This window comes from Pipistrellus hanaki, assembly GCF_964339955.1.
Source record: "Pipistrellus hanaki genome assembly, chromosome: 2".
Lineage (NCBI taxonomy): Eukaryota > Metazoa > Chordata > Mammalia > Chiroptera > Vespertilionidae > Pipistrellus > Pipistrellus hanaki.
Genome location: NC_140504.1, coordinates 195772901 through 195793024, shown reverse-complemented (window position 1 = coordinate 195793024; position 20124 = coordinate 195772901). Strand labels below are relative to the sequence as shown.

The following is a 20124-nucleotide window of genomic DNA, read 5'->3' as shown; positions in this document are numbered from 1 at the left end:
GACTTTAAAAAAAAGTACTTTTGCTTAACTTAGAAGACATTCTATTGGTCTTATGCTTAGTGTAGAAAAGCAGAGTAAGCAAAGGAAGAATGTTTAATAATATTGTGGTATGTTGGGGCTGTTCGTTTGTGTCCCGTATGTTCTGTTGGTGATAAATTGGACGATTAAAGTCTCCTAATAGTGCAGTGACTGACAGGCCTTGGTGCCTGCCGTTGCTCAGAGCCATTCCCGGGGGAGGCTCCTGTCCGGATGTCCCCACCATTGTAGAAAGTGGTCCGTCCACCGAAGGGCAGCGCTGCCCTGGGCAGCCCCAGCACTGCCCAGCCATGGCTGCCCTGCTCCTAACAGCAGGTCTTTGGGGTGGGGAGTCAGGACCGGTCCGACCAGTCCATGTTTTGCATGGACCCGCCCCTGTCCCTAACTGCATTCCTCCATCCCCCTTCCCAGTCCCCAGGATAGCTCACCAAGTCTGACTCTTCATTCTTTCTCAGGACCTGTGCTTGTGGAGTGGCCGGGGCAGGGGTTGGGAAATACCAGCACCTTCGAGATCTTTCTTCTCGGGAAAACTTCCTTTTCTTCCTTCAAGCCCGCATCGCAGTGAGCCAGGACGTTTGTTCTGTTTATGTCACCGAGAACATCCGGAGCGAACATCTCGGGCTGAACGTGGCACCCAGCGTTAACGTGACTTCGTGTTTTACCCAAAGATGATAGTGCGATTCAGTAATCTATGTGTAGTGTGTTTTCTAGACGTTTTCATGTCTCTTTCATTCATGCCGCAGACGTTTAGAGGGCACCTACTGTGTGCACTGCACTCTTCTAGCACTGAGGGGACATCAGCACCGAACTGAGAAAAGTCTGAAGAAGCTTCCTGTGGGGTGGGGAGTGAGCAGCACACAGAGCGGCACAGATGCAGGAGAGCCGGGAGGTAGAGGCCAGGCCAGGGCGGTGGTTTTCTCGGGGCTCCACGAGGTGGTGGTTTTCTCGGGCTCCCTGTTCCTATCCCCACAGACAGACGCGGACCTGAAGCACAAAGGTTGACAACTTATCTTGAAACTACCTCGGCAGTAGGTAGTAAAGGTTGAATTTGACTTTGAAGACAAGCATGAGCTAAATTTAACCGCCTCTCTGGTACTGAAACTTAATTCTGAGCAAATTTCTGAATGCTGCTTTCCATGAAAACTAAGTCTCTTCACTAGACATTCTGTTGTATCGGTGTGTATGCCTGGACACATTTTAAAATATTAAAATACTGCCCTGGTTTCAGAATGTATCCCAGATTGACCACGTACCACGATCTTCATAGTCACCACCCATCCTCTCCTGGGCTGCCTCAGTGGGTGCCCCATATCTGCCTGCGCCCTCCTCCCCAGTTTATTCTCCATTGCAAAATTCTCCATCGTAAAAACCTAAGCAAACCGCTCTGTTCAGAGCCCTGTGGTGGCTCCCAGGGCCAGAGCTCTCCCAGGCCTCGGAGGCCCCTTCCTCTCTGAGCGTGTCTTCTGGTCACTGTGCTCTCACCACACTGGTCTTCCTGGCCTTGACCGTGCCAAGCACAGTCCCACCGCCCTGCCCTGGCACCCTCCCCTCCTCCGGGAGCGGCCTCCGGTGCTTTATGTGGAGATTGTGGCTGTTCCTCCTCCTCTGTTTCCCGCTCGCTGTGCCCGTAACCACCGGCGTCATTTCCGTTCATCCGGCTGCTGTCCTTTGGCCTCAACCTGAGCTCCGTGGGAGCGGAGCCGCGCTGGGTGCTGGTGCTGGGTGCTGGTGCTGGGTGCCGGCTGCTGGCTGTGCGTCTGAAGAGGAGTCGGTCCTAGAAGATGAAGCTCACTGGGCTCTGAATACCCAGTTAGCGCTCTCGGGTGTGGCTTCGGTCCTTTGCTTCCCTCGTTCCGTGCCTTCATTTCTCCCGCGGTTCAGTGTGTGCAGAGCTGCTGTGTGCTGACTGTGCCAGAGCTGGGGCTGCAGCGGGAGCAGGGTGGGCTTTTTTCTCACGGAGCTCCAGCCCACCAGGGAAGCAGGGTGAGACAGTGAGTGAGGAAGAGACGTTTTTGCACTTGGAGTGGCGGAGGACGGGAACAGAGGCCGCGGCATCAGAGGAGGGTGGCACGGAGGCTGTGCCAGAGGCCAGGGCAGGGGAAGGCCTGCAGGTGACTTTCAAGCTGGGAACAGAAGGAGGAGGAAGAACCAGCTGCACCAAGAATGAGAGAAAGTGCTCCTGGGCCGGAGGACTAGCAGGCGGCCAGAGATTAGATAGGGTTTACGATGATGGAGGGAATGTCAGGGGCCTGCGTGGCTGCCCTGCTGGCTGGAGGGCGCCGCCAGGACCGTTATGCCCGGGTCAGCGGGGCCCCTGCAGGTGGGCACGGGGAGTGACCGTGTTTCTGAAGATCCTGTGATTGCTGTGTGGACAGTGGTGAGAGGAGGGACTACAACAACACACTTTCTTGTCACCTAGGGTTTTATTCTGCACTTAGACAGATTTTAAAAGTCTCCCTGGCCCTTGGCAACCATCATTTGCTTTCTGTCTCTGAATTCAACTAGTCTGGGTGCCTCACGTGGAAGCACACAGCATTTGTCTTTTTGTGCCTGGCTTCTGTCACATAACATGTCCTCAACGTTCACCATGTTGTAGTATACGTCAGAATTTCCTTCCTTTAATAAAAAAACATTTTATTGATTTTTTTACAGAGAGGAAGGGAGGGATAGAGAGCTAGAAACATCGATGAGAGAGAAACTGCACACCCCCTACTGGGCATGTGCCTGCAACCAAGGTACATGCCCTTGACCGGAATCAAACCTGGACCTTCAGTCCGCAGGTCAGAATTTCCTTCCTTTAATAAAAAAACATTTTATTGATTTTTTTACAGAGAGGAAGGGAGGGATAGAGAGCTAGAAACATCGATGAGAGAGAAACTGCACACCCCCTACTGGGCATGTGCCTGCAACCAAGGTACATGCCCTTGACCGGAATCAAACCTGGACCTTCAGTCCGCAGGTCGATGCTCTATTCACTGAGCCAAACCGGTCAGGGCAGAATGTCCATCCTTTTTGAGACTGAGTAATATTCCATCGTGCGGACACACCGCATTTTATTTTTCCATTTACCTGCTGATGCACACTCGGGCTGCTTCCTCCTCAAGGCTGCTGGGACTAGTGCTGCTGTGAACACAGATGAGCAGATACCCGTTCGAGTCCCCACTTTCGTTTTCCGTGGAAGTTCATGGCTAGCTGTCTTGCAGCAGGGACACGGAGGGCTTCTGAGCGTGGGGTCAGGAGTCAGGATGCCGTGGGGTCTGAACAGGGCAGGAGCGAATTTCCTACAATGTCACAATGCCACATAGCCTCTTGGTTCAGTGAGGCCCCTCCCTGATAGCGTTTGTCATAACGTAATGTGTCCCCTTCCTTATTCCTTTTTTTTTTAAATATATTTTATTGATTTTTTACAGAGAGGAAGGGAGAGAGATAGTTAGAAACATCGATGAGAGAGAGTCATCAATCAGCTGCCTCTTGCACATCCCCTACTGGGGATGAGCCTGCAACCAAGGTATATGCCCTGACCGGAATCGAACCTGGGACCTTTCAGTCCGCAGGCCAACACTCTATCCACTGAGCCAAATCGGTTTCGGCCCCTTCCTTATTCCTAATGGAAAGAGTGTGTGAGCAGCCCGGTTGCTTTGCTCCTCTGAGGCCTGCTGTCGTTGTCATGCATCCTCGGGCCTGGGACAGCAGGTGGCCAGTGGGAGGTGTGGACTGGTTAGGAATTTAATGACTCTCAGCATGGGGGAAGCGGTTCTTTGATCCCCTGGGATTTCATGGACATATTGTCACATCTTCATAACTCTGGGGTTTTAGTATAAGGAAGAAGTTGTAGATTACATTTGTATTGAAATTTAGAAAAAACGAATCATTCTGCTCTTGAACGTGATAAGTTAAATGTGTGTCTTAGTATAACTTTTGTTACGTTCTGCCATTATTTGAGTGATTAAAATGGCCATGTTATTTAGTTTTATTAAAATAACAATAAGCTTTAGTGTTGTAAAGTGTGGTGTGCTAATTGTAAATTCACAAAAGCAGTCCAGAAAGTGTGATAGACAGATGAGATGAGTAAGGCGAGTAAGATGCAGTTTTATTTATTTATTTGTGTGTGTGTGAGTGTGTGAAAACGTGTTTATTCTATCTTCACATCTAATTTAACATTTGGTTTGGGGTAGAATTTAGGAATTAAAATAAAATTTTAAAAAATATTTTTATTGATTTCAGAGAGAAAGGGAGAGATAGAAACATCAGTGATGAGGCAGAAGCATACATCTGCAGCCTCCTGTATGCTCCACACTGGGGAAGGAGCTTACTGCCCGGGCAAGTGTCCTGACCAGGAATCCAACTGTGACCTTCTGGTTCATAGGTCTGTGCTCAACCACTGAGCCGTGCCGGCCGGGTGGAATTAAAATAATTTTTTAAGCTGCAGTTTTAATTTTTTTTATTTTTTATTTTTTATTTTTATTTTTTTTTAAATCAATCTTTATTGTTCATATTATTACAAAGGTTCCTCATTTCTTCCCCCCTCCACCAGGTTCCCACCCCACCCTCCCCATCCCCCATTGTCCTCATCCATAGGTGCACATTTTATGTTCAGTCTCTTCCACCCTCCCTTTCCCCGATAGTAAATCCCTTTTCAGATAGTAAATCTGTTACTTAGCATTTTCTCATATCAATAATACCTCCACATGCCCAATGATACATTTCACACAAAAGACATTTCCAAATAGGTCAACCAGCCTTATCCAGGCCCCACCCAAGGCACTCACAGATCAACACCCCAGTGCTATACTAACTCAACACATCCAGATCTAAGCCTTCATCACTTGATTCAGCAGACCCTCAAGTTCCCGCAAAAGTTTCCAGCCATGTCTGAGAGGCAGCTGTGGGCAGGGACAGGCGAGGAGCGAGCTGTTTTGGGCCTGGCTGCTCCGGGCCTGGCCTCTGTTGCTCTGGTTCGTTCCACAACCAGCTGCTCCAGATCTGGTCACTGCCGCTCCCGACCCAGTTGCTCTGGACTTGGCTGTTGCTGCTACAGGCCTGGCCGCACCCGACCCGGCTGCTCTGGGCCCGGTTGCTCCAGTCCCGGCCGCTCCGGGCCTGGCCGCTCCCAGCCTGTCAGCCGCTGCTCCGAGCCTGGCCGCACGCGACCCGGCTGCTCCGGGGCTGGCCGCTCCCAGCCTGGCAGCCGCTGCTCCTGGCCTGGCCGCACCCGACCCGGCTGCTCCGGGCCTGGCCGCTCCCAGCCTGGCAGCTGCTGCTCCGGGCCTGGCTGCTCCCAGCCTGGCAGCCGCTTCTCCAGGCCTGGTCACTCCCAGCCTGGCAGCCACTGCTCCGGGCCTGGCCGCACCAGACCCGGCTGCTCCGGGCCTGGCCGCTCCCAGCTTGGCAGCTGCTGCTCCGGGCCTGGCTGCACCAGACCCGGCTGCTCCGGGCCTGGCCGCTCCCAAGCTGCAGTTTTTAAAGAGGGAGGTGGTGGCTTGCAGAAATACTGGTACACTGAGTGAATACTTCCTCTAGTGGGTACTTTATTCTCAAGGCATATTTAGTCGCTGAGCCTCGTGTGGTCACTGATAACACTGACGTTCCTCTCCGCAGACCAGCGCTCCTGTGTTTGCTGACATTTGCCTTTTCCCCACGCAGATCCGGCGGAGGCGCCTGGCTCGACTTGCTGGTGGACAGACCTCCCAGCCGACCACCCCGCTCACCTCTCCCCAGAGGGAGAACCCTCCGGGGCCCCCCATGGCGGCCTCAGCCCCTGGCCCCTCCCAGAGCCTCGGTCTCAATGTCCACAACATGACCCCAGCTACCTCCCCCATCGGTGCATCAGGTAAGCCTCTCTTCACACCTGGGTGTGTTTAGCTCTCTGATCATAGCCTCTGATTCGCTTAGAGTTTTGACATTTCCACAACAGGGTACAATAAATTGGACAGCAACTTCTTTAAATCCTGCAAGCCATAGTTTAGAATTTGAGATTATTACAGCATGCTTTGTTAATGTCGACTTGTTTTGATAGTGATCTGTTAAAACTGTTTTCCTTTCCATAACTTATCCTTTTTTCCAAACAGGGTCAGGTCTTATCTTTGATGGCAAAGTGATGAAGACTATATTTGGTTCTGCTGATTTGATAAGTTTAGTTGATGCTTTTAAGATAAAATCATCTGAAAGTATGAGATTGAAATAATGGTCAAAGTAATCAGCCTCTAATTATGGATTTCCTTATTTACATTGGCATAGAGTGCTTTCTCTGAATTTTCAGGCCGTAAAAGTTTGTCTGTTATGATGTTTCAGGCTATCTTACTGACAGTTACTTAGCTAACAAAAGGTTTATTTCCGTTTTTAAAATATATTTTTATAGATTTCAGAGAGGAAGGGAGAGGAGAGAGATAGAAACATCCTATGTAATAAAGCGGTAATATACAAATTGACCATCACTTCAACACACAAGATGGCCACCACAAGAAGGCCAGGAGGGTAGGGCAGTTAGGAGGGTCCAGGCCTGCAAGAGATGGCAGTTGGGAGCAGGGGGATCAGGCCTCCAGGGGAGGGCAGTTAGGGGTGACTAGCCCTGCAGGGGAGGGCTATTGCAGGGGACCAGGTCTGCAGGGGAGGGCAGTTGGGGGGACCAGGCCAGCAGGGGAGGGCAGTTTGGGGCAATTGGGCCAGCAGGGGAGCAATTAGGTGTTGATCAGGCTGGCAGGGGAATGGTTACGGGGTGATCAGGCTGGCAGGCAGGCAGGCAGGCGGTTGAGAGCCAGCAGTCCTGGATTGTGCGAGGGATGCCTACTGCCCATCTATCACACCTAAACAGGCAGTTGGACATCCCTTGAGGAGTGCCAGATTGGAGAGGGTGCAGGCTGGGCTGAGGGACACCGATTTCGTGCACCGGGCATCTAGTCAGTGATAAGAGTCATCGATCAGCTGCCTCCTGCACACCCCGCACTGGGGATGTGCCTGCAACCATGTACATGCCCTTCTGTCCTCAGGCTGACGCTCTACCACTGAGCCAAACCGATTAGAGCAAGGTTTATTTCTTTATAATTAATAAGTTCATGGTTGACATCTAGGAGTATCTTTGTTGGGAAATGATGATAGTGACTTATACTGAATATTTGAAAATATCTGTCCTTTCTCTAAATGAACATTTCTATCAAACAATTATTACCACTGTAGTAATTATTGTGATCATTTTAAGATCCTAATTATGAGAAAACAGGTGCTAAGAGATCTGTATTGATTATCATATCATCTAATAATTGAACATTCAGTTTTTAGTTCTGTAGTCATTGAATGCACTCTGCCTTAGTCCCCTCTGAATAACCTGTCTTGTCTAAATTGACTAGTCAATTAAAAGTGCTTAACACCCCTAGCTGGTTTGGCTCAGTGGATAGAGAGTCAGCCCACGGACTGAATAGTCCGGGATTCAATTCCAGTCAAGGACACATGCCCAGGTTGTGGGCTCCATCCCCAGTAGGGGGTGTGCAGGAGGCAGCTGATCAATAATTCTCTTTGATCACTGATGTTTCTGTCTCTCTCCCTCTCCCTTCCTCTCAGAAATCAATATAAAAATATATTTTTAATAAATAAATTAAATAAAATAAAAGTGTTTTACAGAGTTTCTGTTGTAGACATCATTATAGCCTCCTCCTTATGTAAAAACAAATGCTGATGCGTCCTTAGAAAAGTGCGAACCGTTCAGGCCAAATCCTCAGTTAGCAATAAACAGTGCCTTTGCCTGAAACGCCTCCTCTTACACTGCAGAGCTTGCTGGGCCTCTGGTAGGGGAAGGGCTCCAGATTCCAGTTAGGTTTTACCTTTTCCTTGGAGACAGTGTGCCTTGTCTCACCACGGTTGCCATCCCTCCTCCTCCAGTCCTGTTCCCTCCCCACGCCCTTCCCCCGGAATGCTAGGAACTGTCCAGGGAGAACTGGTTCGATGGGGAGTCTCCCTGCATCAGGGAAGGTCAGGCAGGAGACCCAGAACTCGGCTCCTGGCAAGCCCCTCAGCACTCCTGGCACAGCACGCTGTTTGTGTGGGACCAGCAGGCCCCGTGCAGTGAGAAAAGCCCAGACCCTGCTGCCTGTCTCATTTCAGACTCATGGCCACACACCCAGGCGGCCCCTTAACAGTTATACCGTACTAGAGGCCTGATGCATGCAATTCCTGCAAGGGGCTCGGCCCTCACAGCCCCGCTGCCTCGGCCCAATCATAGCCCAATCATAGCCCAATCATAGCCCATCGCGGCCCTGCAGCCCCGCCCACTGGTCGTTCTGGAAGGACCTCCGGGAGGTCATTCGGGAAGGTCATTCCACCATCCGACCTAATTAGCGTATTAGTATATAGGATTTCCTGGTTTCCTTTCCCACTCTGCTAATTATTCCTACCTTCTGCAGTCTGCAGCCTCATTCTCCATGCGCACTCTTCGCTGCTGGCCCGCCTTCCTATCCGGGAAGAAAACAAAAACGTAGGCAGAAAGGACCTCCCGAAGGGCTTGCACTGCCCCCCTCGTTGTGGGCCTGCCCTCTCCCAGCTCCTCCCACTGGCTCAGAGCTCCTGCCCCAGCGGCCCCATTTCTCCTGCTGTCAGATTCCCAGCTCAAGGGAAAAACTCATTTTTTGTTAGCTATTTACATTCTGTTCTTCTCCCATCCTGGGAGTTAATGAAAAGGAACTCTTACCTCGGCCAGGTGGCTCAGTTGTTGGTGTGTCAGTCCATACACTGAAAGGTTGCAGGTTCGGTTCCCTCTTGGGTGGTGTTTCTCTCTCCCTTCTTCCCTTTAAAAATCAATAAACATACCCTCTGGGAGGATTACAAAAAGGAGGGGGGGGGGACTCCTGATCTCATTTCCCCTGCGGGCTTCCACCCACATCTCTGCGCCCATTCACAACAGAACTTCTCCCCCTGCCCTCACACCCTCTGCCGAACTGATTCCCTCAGGCGAGGCCTCGTGGTCCTGAGTCTCCGTCTGAGCTGGCCTGTCAGCCTCACCGCGTCTGGCTTTGGCCCTTTTTTCCTGGAAATGGTTTCCTCCCTTCTGTTCTAGAACGGCGGTCCGTGGTGTTCCGTGAGCCACTGGTGTTCCGTGAGCCCTGAAAGGTTGGCGACCGCTGTCCCAGGCACCACAGTGCTGGTTTCCTCCCGTCTCTGTTCTCTGGGTTCTCTGCGTGGCTCTTCACTTCTCTGCGTTCTGACGTTAGCGTGCCCAGGACTCAGAGTTAAGCTCCCATCCTCTCCTGTGGTTACTCTCTTCCTGATGTATCTGGCTCCTTGGCTTTCCTGTCTCTAATCTGATGACTCCTCAGCTTGTCACTCCAGCCCAGACCTGTTCCTTGAGCCTCAGACTCAAACACCATCCAATTCCCATCTCACCATTAACCCGTCCACAGTCGAGCTCCTGATGCTTCCTCACATGTCATCCTCCCCCAGGACCCCGTCCCAATAAATGCCATTTATTTATGACATTGTAAATGACAAAAATAAATAAATATTTTTCCCCCTACTTGCTTAAGCCTGGGCATCATCTCCTCTGTTTACCCCATATTCTAGCTGCAGGTCATGAAAACTCTCCCTGTAAAAGGCCAGGAAGTAAATAACTTTGGCCTTGAAGGCCGGGTGGTCACTGCCACAGCTGTTCTCCACCCTGTGGCACAAACACAAGCACAGACGATATGCAAATGAAGGAGCGTGGCTGTGTTCCAATAAAGCTTTATTCAGATGTGGCCCGTGGACTAGCTTCCTGGCCCTTACTCCGGGTCCATCAGCAAAATAGAACCTGACCAGATTCTCCCACCCCACCTCGCCCGTCCTGCTGCCACCCAGGTCCCAGGCACCTGCACGGCCTGCCTGGGTGCTGGGGCCTCCTCACTGGTCTCGCCAGGCCCTCTCCAGCCGCAGTGTGGAGCCAGTGGGTCCCATAAGGACCACGTCGTACAACAGCAGCGTCAGTTTCACAGCCAGCTCATTCCGATGCCCACACGCAGATACAGAAGACTGGACAGCCTCAGTGCTGTGACGTCCTCATTGTGTTTCTCACATAGTCGCCATTATTCATAATCACACGCAGGGAGATGCTGCTGGCCATGCCCTTGGCACGTTGGAGAGACAAATTTGCATGAATCTATTAAGTAAACAAGTTTAAACAGAACAAAGCAGGAGACAGACCCCTCATAAAAAGGTCGTGCCAGTTTAAAACCCTGCACTGGCTCCCTGCCTCCCCGGCCAGGGCTGTGTGTGGCCCGACCCTGCTGCCGGCCCAACCTCCTCTCAGCGCTCTTCTCACTTCCTCTGCTCCGTCCATGCTGGCTTCCCTGCTGTTCCGGAACATTCCAGGCGTGATCCCTGCTTGGGCCTTTATATTTTTTGTTTCTGTGCCTAGAATGCCCGTGCCCTAAAATCCACAGGCTTTTTTGCTTAACTCTCCAGATGTTTATTTGTCACTTTCTCAGTAACACCTTCCTTGGCCGCCCTGTCTGAAACCACAGCCTCTCTCCACACAGATGGTTTTTCTTGGGCCGACGTGGCACATGTGCTACCTGCATGTCCTGTTTTCTCTGCCCCCCTCCTAGAGGGAAGCTCCATGGGACGCAGGCTCTGTCCCCAGAGCCTTTAACAGTGCAGCACCTGATAGGCACCGAATAAAAGATCTGCTGAATTAATCAATCGCAAGAGAAAGTGACCAGAATGCCATAAGCATGTGTAGCTTAAAGAAATCTCAAGCCTGGCCGGTGTGGCTCAGCATTTGAGGACACATACCCAGGTTGTGGGCTTGATCTCCAGAGGGCATGTGCAGGAGGCAACTGATCAGTGATTCTCTCTCATCAATGATGTTTCTCTCTCTCTCTTTCCTTCTCCTTTCCTCTACCTCTAAAAACAATTGAAAAAAACATTTTTTTTTAAATCTCAAGAGGATAAAATAGTGTTTGTGTGAGAGAGAGAGAGAGAGATACTGGAACCGAGCTAGAGTTGCAGCTTAACTATAGGCATTTGGTTTGGTTTATACCTAAAAGGGAATATCATTCAGGAAATACTTCAATGCTAGGAGCAAAAACTTACAAAAATAAAACCCTATTAAAAAAAAAAATCTAGCCTTCCCACACAGAATGCGTAATTCTTTAACAGGATCCTAGTAGTCATAGCAGTTTGGGAAGCTGCCATTTTGAAAGTTGTAATTCATATTTTATTAAGCAGACATGGCTCTCTCTGTTCTTTGTTATACGCACCCTCATTCTTCAAAGTTGATATGGAGAGATTTTACTCCTCTTCTGAAAGAGGATCAGAGGTTTGTCTGTGTTTTAATTCTTGAGTGTCTGGTTTTATGGACGTGAAGGGGGGTTATCGATGCCTTAAAGCTTGGCCTCTTGGTAGTGATTTCTCAAGTTAGGGGGGGGAGCAGGTGAAGACAGACGCATGCGTGTGTGGTGTGAGAACAAAGCAGTATTTTGTATAAGTGCTTTGATTTGGTTTGACTCATGATATTGAATTCATATTGATTCTGAATGAAGTCAGACCATCTGGTTTTTAAGTTTCAGAAAGGAGTGGGGTCATGTGGTTGTACAGATGGAGGAACTAGTAAACAGAATTAATTCTGGGAGAATTGTCCCACTTGACCCAGAATGTGAGGCTCACGTGGAGAGTTCAGGAAGAGAGCATCAGGTGATCTCCTGGATGTGTTAGAGGAACACCAGAGGCCTGGTGCACGAGATTCGTACACAGTAGCATCCCCAGAGCCTTCCCTTCCCTGGCTGCCAGCTGGGCCTTCCTTTTGCACCGACCCCTAGTGGTCAGCACACGTCATAATGAGCAGTCCAACTCCTGAGGGGACAATTTGCATATTAGCCTTTTATTATATAGGATTAAAATGCAGTCCATTAGCTTGAGTGGAATACTCTGGCACTGTATTGCTATGGACCGTTATACACAGAGTGTAGCTATAGTATGTGATATTACAAATACAGGTTTTCAGACAGTGTACTGTAATTATCAGTTTATTCTAAGGCCTGGTTTTATCAGGTAGGCTTTTTAAATATGCTGACCTGCTATCCCATAAAAATTGTTGAAGTTTATTATTGATTCATTTTTATTAAAAAATTCTCAGACCTTTCATTGTGATAGATAAATCAATGTTCTCCTAAAGTAATTATTGGTGCTCTGTTATCTAGTCCTCAATAAATATTTACTGAGAACCTAGTTTGCATTACACTTCTTGAATTAATGAATTTAAAGTTTTGCTGTCTTCCACAAGCTTCTCAGAATTCTCACTACATTAGATGTTTTCCATATTTTCCTTGAGTCTATTTAGGAACACTGACAATTTCGTTTCTCTTTTCCTTCATGAGACCTGCAGAAGTTGTAATAAAGAGATATATGTTAAAATTGCTATCAGAGCTAGATAAATGTTTTGTAACATTCTTCAGTGGAGAGGCATCAAAGGGTGGCACTTTCTCGGAATGCTGGGATGGTTAAAATGTTATCCACTTGGTGGTAGTTTCAGCTACAACTGGTAACTCAAGTTGTTTTGATTTTGTTTTTGAAGAAATGTAAGTCTCATTTTCCTTTCACCACAATAGGTATATGCAGGGTGTCCCAAAAATGTATATATACGTTGAATACCACAATTAATTCCAGTGGGTTACATCTAAAGAAACATCAGTTGAGTTGTCAGCTGTTAAACTGTGTATACATTTCTTAGAACACCCTGTATTTTGTATTTTTATTAACCAATATTTTTGAAGTACTTGTAGATATCTGGATATTCATAGAGTTAAAGTACTTTTTAAAATCCATGAAAACCTGGTTTTAAAGACATCGATGAGAAATCCGTCCCCATGCACATGCGGTTCCCTCCCCTGGAAGGTCTGTGAGGGCAAGGACAGGCTCAGTTACTCCTTTACCCGGCTGCCACTCAATAGTGCATGACCTGTATTTAGCATTAGCTCAGGGGGGTCCATTTGCATGCTTTAAACATTTTATTATGACAAGTTAATGCAGACAGCAGATTTGAAAGAATTTTGCAATGAACACCTATAAACCCACCACCTGTATTCTTCCATTAACATTTTAGTGTATTTGCTTTATCACACCTCTCCATCTGCATGTCTGTATATCCCTTCATTGATGTATCTTATTTTTGGTACATTTCAAGGATTTTCCTGGCCTGTGACGGAGGCTAATTTGTATTCCAGGATCAGTGTAAATGAGCGAAAAAGAAGTTGATGAGGAATCAGTTCTAGATATTAGATACAGCTCTGTTACTGACATCATATGATGTATGTTGATAAAGTATGACTAATTGTTAATGTTCCTATGATTTTAATACTACTTTTGCCTTGAGTGTAATCTTTTGTTAGAAACTAGAGGTCCGATGCACAAAATACGTGCAAGGGGCTTGGCCCTCACAGCCCCTGCGGCTGGCTCGGCCCTTACAGTCACCGCGGCTGTTCTGGCTCCATCCGGAAGGTCATCCAGATGGTCATTCTGCTGTTGAGCCATTCGATTGATTTGCATATTACGCTTTTATTATACAGGATTCTTCGATTGCTGACTGTCACAATGGTGTGCATACTTACTGTTGTCATTACAAATGGTTTCACTGTTGTTTCACATGAGACTTAACGTTCATGTCTTTTTCTGACTAGGAGTGGCCCATCGAAGCCAGAGCAGTGAAGGAGTCAGTTCTCTCAGCAGCTCGCCCTCCAATAGCCTTGAAACGCAGTCGCAGTCTCTCTCCCGTTCCCAGAGCATGGATATTGACGGTGTCTCTTGTGAGAAAAGGTAAAGTGCGCCCATTTCCCAACAAAGTGGATTTATGGAAAGAGAAAGAGCCATTCAGTTTAGTCTCTAGTCATTAGTCTCAGATGTCAGCCCAGAGGTCCATGCCAGTCCATAGCAAATTAGAGCTAAATTTATTAAACTTAAAGCTCTTTGTATTATTCGGAAGTGTTCTTTATACCACTTTTATGTTTTTGGTGTTGAAATGTCTTTTGTGAAATAATGGTGTAGGTGGTAAAAAATGTTTTTAGTTTTTTAATGTCTTTAAAAACAAAAGTTGACATCATCTGTCAGTATTTCTTCTAAATTTTACTGATCAGTGAAAATTTAAAATGCGGACGGAGCTCAGTAAATGGAATGACCCAACTGAGCCAAGCAGTCTAAGAGCTCTGTAAGGACCGGGTGTCCTGGCGCAGAGCTTCCTGTGCTGCAGGTGCACCAGGACCAAGTGATAGAGTGGCCGAGGCGTTGATTTCGATTTCTTTATTCCTTGGGCCAGCCAACCACCCACCCCAACTCCCAGACCCATTTCCACTGCCCTAAGCTGCCCCTCTGTTTATGCCAGTAGGCCAGACAAATATTACCTTCTCTGTGTGTGATGATATGAAAAAGGTTGAGCAGTACTAGAATAGAGCTTCAGTAGTTGGGTGGGATTGGGGGTAAGGAACCAGAATAGCGATCACACACATTAGGCAAGAATTCTGGAAGGTCAGCACTCTCAGGGAAAAGATCAAGTTGACCCCATGGAGTAAAAACAATTTTGTTCTTACTACCTTTGCTTTGAATACATGTATTTTCTTTAAAAATATATATATATATTTTTATTGATTTCAGAGAGTGAGAGAGAGAGAGAAACATCAATGATGAAAGAGAATTATTGATCCACTACCTCCTCCATGCCCTCCACTGGTTTGGAAGCCATTATCAAAAAATAAATGGCTGAAATATAAAATAATATTGAATGTTAATTGTAAATTAAAAAAAAAAAAAAGATAAATGGCTGAGAATTTCTCTAGAGTTGATGAATGATATGAATCTCCAGATTCAGAAAGCCCAGCAACTCGCAAACAGATTAAACAAAAAGCAAATTCTATCTAGACGTCTCTGAGTAAAACTGTAGAATACCAAAGAGAAAAACCTCTAAGTAGTCAGAAAGGGGATTATTAGATGTCTCAATGATGGCATCCAGAGGATGTTGGAGTAATAGCGTTGAAAGCTGTCAGGAAGTCTACTGAAAGTGTGTACCTTTTGGAACAATCTTTTAAGAGCAAGGGTGAAATAAAGACATCTGTAGATTAAAAACAACAAAACAGCCTGATAGCCTGCAATAAAAGACCCCCAACTATTTAAAAAATATATATTTTATTGATTTCAGAGAGGAAGGGAGAGGAAGAAATAGATAGAAACATCAATGATGAAAGAGAATTATTGGTTAGCTGCCTCCTGCGTGCCCCCTACTGGGGATTGAGCCCGCAACCAGAGCATATGCCCTTGACACAGGACTCTTCAGTCCAAAGGCTGATGCTCTATCCACTAAGCCAAACCCGCTAGGGCCCCCTAACTTTTTAACAGAGGTAGTTAAGGAAGAAAATGATCTCAGGAATAATATCTGACATGCAAGAAGGAAGGATGAGTGAAGAAAATAATAAACACTGATGGTATAATAAAGCAATAATAACAGTGTAGGAAAATCAGATAGGTCTACATTTAGCTGGCCAGCAGTAGGTCAGCCGTAAAGGGAGAGGGGTGGGGCAGGAGTCATTGACCCAGGCAAGATTTAAAGTCCTTGTATACTTGAGAAAAGGGGTAAAGATACTGGCCAACTTTTTTTTTTTTTAAGATACTGGCAAGTTTTAGATTTTGAGTTAAGAATACTTGATTAAATTTCAAGGGTAGCCACTAATAGAATGGAAATGGAATATATCTCCCAAACCAGTAAAAGGAAAATATGGAACCATGGTGAGTAGGTGGGAGGGTGGAGGTAAGTCAATTCAAAGAAAGGGAAGGAAGAAACAAGTTTCTAAAAAGAGACAAATAGCACAAAATAAGAGGGTCAAAAGAAATGAAAATATGTCAGCGGTTATAGCAAATCACAGTGAAAAGGAATAGGTTGTATTGAAAACAAAACAGAACTCAGCTTTATACCTGTTTATAAAAGGAATATCTGAAACATTAGGTTAGAGAAGGTTAAAAACAAAAAAGATAAAGAAAGTATACCAGGCAAACATAACAAAGTAAACAAAAGAAACTTGGGGTAAGCATATTAATGAAGTAGACTTTAAGGCACAAAGTATTACTAGATAAGCACTATATAATGACAAATTTGTTTATCTGTAGGATTGAACAGTTCTGAAATTCTGTGTACTTAGTAATATAACAGCAATATGCAATAAAGCAAATATTGACAGAACTAGAAGAAACTGACACAGTCATGGTGGGAGTGTTTTAACAATAAATCATTTATCAATAGATTAAAGAGAATAAATATGAGGAAACATATGGACAAATTAAACAACCAGCTGGCAAGCTTGATGCAGTGGAAAGATACAGAGCTTTGCACTGTACAGTTGGAGAACACACATTGTTTTCCTAATACTCACTGACCAAAAAGTTTCAAGAGTCAGTATCTTACAGGTCATGTTTTCTCACTAGCATTAGGTTTGATAATTCGGGGGGGAAGACTTATTTTATAAATATATTTTTATTGATTTCCGAGAGGAAGGGAGAGAGATAGAAACATCAACGATGAGACTCATTGATCAGCTGCCTCCTGCCCGCCCCCTACCAGGGATCTAGCCCACAACCTGAGCATGTGCCCTTGACTGGAATCAAACCCGGGGCCCTTAGATCTGCAGGCCAACCTTCTATCCACTGAACCAAACCAGCTAGGGCAAAAAACTTTTTTAAAAAAACCTTAAGACACTGGGGGAGATAAGAGATCAACCGAAGGACTGAGATCAACTGAAGGACTAGTATGCATGCATATAAGTACAACCAATGGACACAAAACTCTGGAGAGGGAGGGCGTGTATGAAATGGGGGCGGGGGCAATGGTAAGATATGTACACAGATAATAATTTAATTTTTAAAAAATTTAAAAAAAACACCTTAAGACATTTGTAAATTTTAGAAATGGAGTATGCTTTTATATACAGGTTAAAGAAAAAAGCACAGTGAAAGTATGTGGGATGAACAGTAACAAATATTATAAATCATGATCTGTGTGTTGCAGCTAACGTGGTCCTTAGAAGAAAATACTGCAGAAAGCTGTCATATATTAAAAAGGAAAGAAAGAATACAAGTAGATACTGGGACTAAGAACCTGTTGTTTGGAGTGCTCTTCTCCTGGGCACGGAGGGGGTTCAGCTCCTTCATTGTTTTGCTCAGCTGGCATTTCTCAGTGGGGCTCACCCCATTTCAAGCAGAAAGCCCTGCACTCTCAGTTGCCTTTTCCCTGTTTCTTTTTCTTTAATTTTCCCATAGCACTTACTATACTATGTGCTTTGCTTATTTATGTTTATTGTTTATTCTTTTTTTTTTTTTAATTGATTTCAGAAAAGAAGGGAGAAGGCGAAGGAGAGAGAGAATCACCAATGATGAGAGAGAATCATTGATCAGCTGCTTCCTGCACATCCTCTACTGGGGATCGAGCCCATAGACCCGGCATGTGCTCTGACCAGGAAATGAACCATGACTCCTGGTTCATAGGTTGATGCTTAACCACTGAGCCACCCAGAGGCCTGGCTGTTGATTCTCTTTCTATCTCTAGATGGGATGTATGCTCCATGATGCAATGATTTATTTATTTAAAAAAAAATTTTTTGGCCTTTTTTGTTGATTAACATTTCAGACACCAAGCACAAGCCCTCCACAGAATGGACGCTCTGTAATATTTGTTATTGAAAGGGGGAATTCCATGAAAAATGTGAATATGCAAATGCAAATAAATTTGAAAAATTGGATGAAAATCAAATTCCTAGAAAAACATATTTTCTCCCAAAATTGAACAAAAAAGAGAAGACCTGAATAATCATTTAAAAAAAACACATGAAATAAATTGAATCAGTATTTTAAAATTTTCAACAAAAGAGCCCTGCTTATGTAATTTTATAGGTTAATGTGATATGAGAAATACAATATAATATGATCAACTTCAGTTTATGTCAGGAATCCAGGGGTGCTTTAATGTTAGAAAATCTATAAATATTACTCACCATATTCTAAAAGAGAAAAGCCATTGCAAATTGTGCTGAACTTCAACATAATTGATGATAAAAATTTTAGCAAACGGTACAGAAAGGTGCGTCTTTAAACCGACAGTAGCAGAGATAGAATTAACAAAATAATCACATTGTCCCCTGCACTTCCAGTCTCCTTTGCAGCTAGATTGGGGTCAGGTGACTGGTTCTGTCCCATAGGCTGTGAGTGGAAGTGACGTGTCACTTTTAGGAAAGGCAGTTGAGCCGATGTTCCTCCTCCGTCCCTCTCTTCTCTTGCTCCAGTGACCTGGGAGGCTGAGTATTGCAGATGGCATAGATTAAAGATGAAGTAAGGATGCTTCACTCTCACCAGACTTTGCGTAAGCAAGAAATAAACCCTTATAGTGTTAAGCCTCTAAGATTTCAGAGTATATGTGTTACCGCAGCATAGCCTATCTTATTCTGACTAATATAAAGAACATCTACCAGAAAATCTCAGCGCTCTTGTTTTCAGTGGCGAGGAGTTAGAAACGCTCCTTTTAGAATCAGTAATAAGAACATAATGGCTATTATTTCTGCTTTCTTCGCCATGGGGATCCTACCCCGTGCAGTGAGCAAGTAGGGATTGGAGTGGAAGAAACAAAACACTTATTGTTCAAAGATAAAATGATTATCTACCTAGTGAGCCCTATTTATAAGTAAAGTTGCTTAAAATAGATCTCCAAAATCAGTTACATTACTGTGTACTAACAACAACAAAAAATTAGAAAATTTAATTTTTAAAAAGGTACCATTCATATTTTAATTTAAAAACATATGGTACATAGGTATAAACTGAGCAAAGGAAGTGAAAGACTTGTGGAGAAAATTATAAAAGTTTATCCAAAGACCTTAATGAACTCAGTAACAGAATGATGCCATTTCTCCTCACGTTGATCTCTGGAGTCAGTGAAATTCTAGTCAAAATTCTAACAGATTATTTAAGGAACCTGGCAAGCGAATGCTTAGTTATGTATGCAAAAGCAACAGGCCAAGAAAGGCCACGACTCTCCTAAAGCGGAAGAACCAGGTGGAGGCACTGAGCCAGCAGGTATCAAGACTTAGTGTGAAGTTTTAGTAAGAGAGCGTGGTATTGGCTCAGGGACAAACAGATGGTCTATGGAACAGAAACCAGTGTCCAGAAATAGACCCACACATATACTACATAAGAGGACATATGGGTAGGTGACTTCATATTAGTGTAAAAATGATGATCTTGTCAATAAATGGTCCTGAGACATTTATTTAATGTGGGGGAAAATACTATATGTTCTTAACAAGATTTTATAATCGGGCTCTGAGTGATTGTATATAGCTTACCATAATATGTGTAGAAAATAAGTTCTAACTATTTTTTTGAAAGTGAGCCTAAGAAAATGACAACTTGGGAAAAATATTAACATTATGATAGAATGTTTATATCTTACTATATATATGAAGAGAGCTCTTTAAAAAATTAATAGGGGGGGAAAAGAACAAACCTTTATTATTTCGCTTTGCTGACTGATTTTGATTGATATTTAAAAACTACCTCAGCCAGAGGCTGGGACATTGGGTGGCTTTATGAAAGGTAAAAGACTTATTTGTCTTTTGTACTTCAAGCATGTCCCAGGTGGATGTGGATTCAGGAATTGAAAATATGGAAGTGGATGAGAATGATCGACGAGAAAAAAGGAGCCTCAGCGACAAGGTGGGTAGGAGGGAGCTTGGCTTCTGGTGGTGGGTCAGGGGCCACGACACAGGGAAAGGCGTCGTGTCTGCGGAGTCTGTTAGAGTGCGCCACCCAGTCAGCAGGTCCTGGTCAGGTGACTGGTTTTTTTATTTTGAGGAAAAACGGGTAGCCCAGCCTGCCCTCACTAATGGAAGTACAGCTCAGTCTTTAACAAAAATAAATATTTTTATTGATTTCAGAGAGGAAGGGAGAGGGAGAGACTGAAACATCAACGATGAGAGAGAATCCTTGATTGGTTGCCTCCTGCACTTCCCCATTGGGGAATCAAGCCCAGGCCTGTGCCCTGACCAGAATCAACCTTGACCTCCTACTTCATAGGTCGGCACTCAACCACTGAGCCGAGCCAGCTGG

The 20124-nt window shown here is 45.4% G+C and overlaps 1 protein-coding gene across 2 annotated transcripts in view; it reads left to right on the top strand.

The window, feature by feature from the left end:
- The window catches only part of UBE4B (ubiquitination factor E4B), a 91772-nt gene that overhangs the window by 22877 nt on the left and 48771 nt on the right, over window positions 1-20124 (top strand). For both annotated transcript variants that reach the window (XM_084875733.1, XM_084875732.1), the window contains exons 2-4: window positions 5680-5866; window positions 13671-13806; window positions 19644-19731. In XM_084875733.1, the coding sequence (XP_084731859.1) occupies window positions 5680-5866; window positions 13671-13806; window positions 19644-19731 (411 nt within the window). The remainder of the gene's footprint in view (window positions 1-5679; window positions 5867-13670; window positions 13807-19643; window positions 19732-20124) is intronic.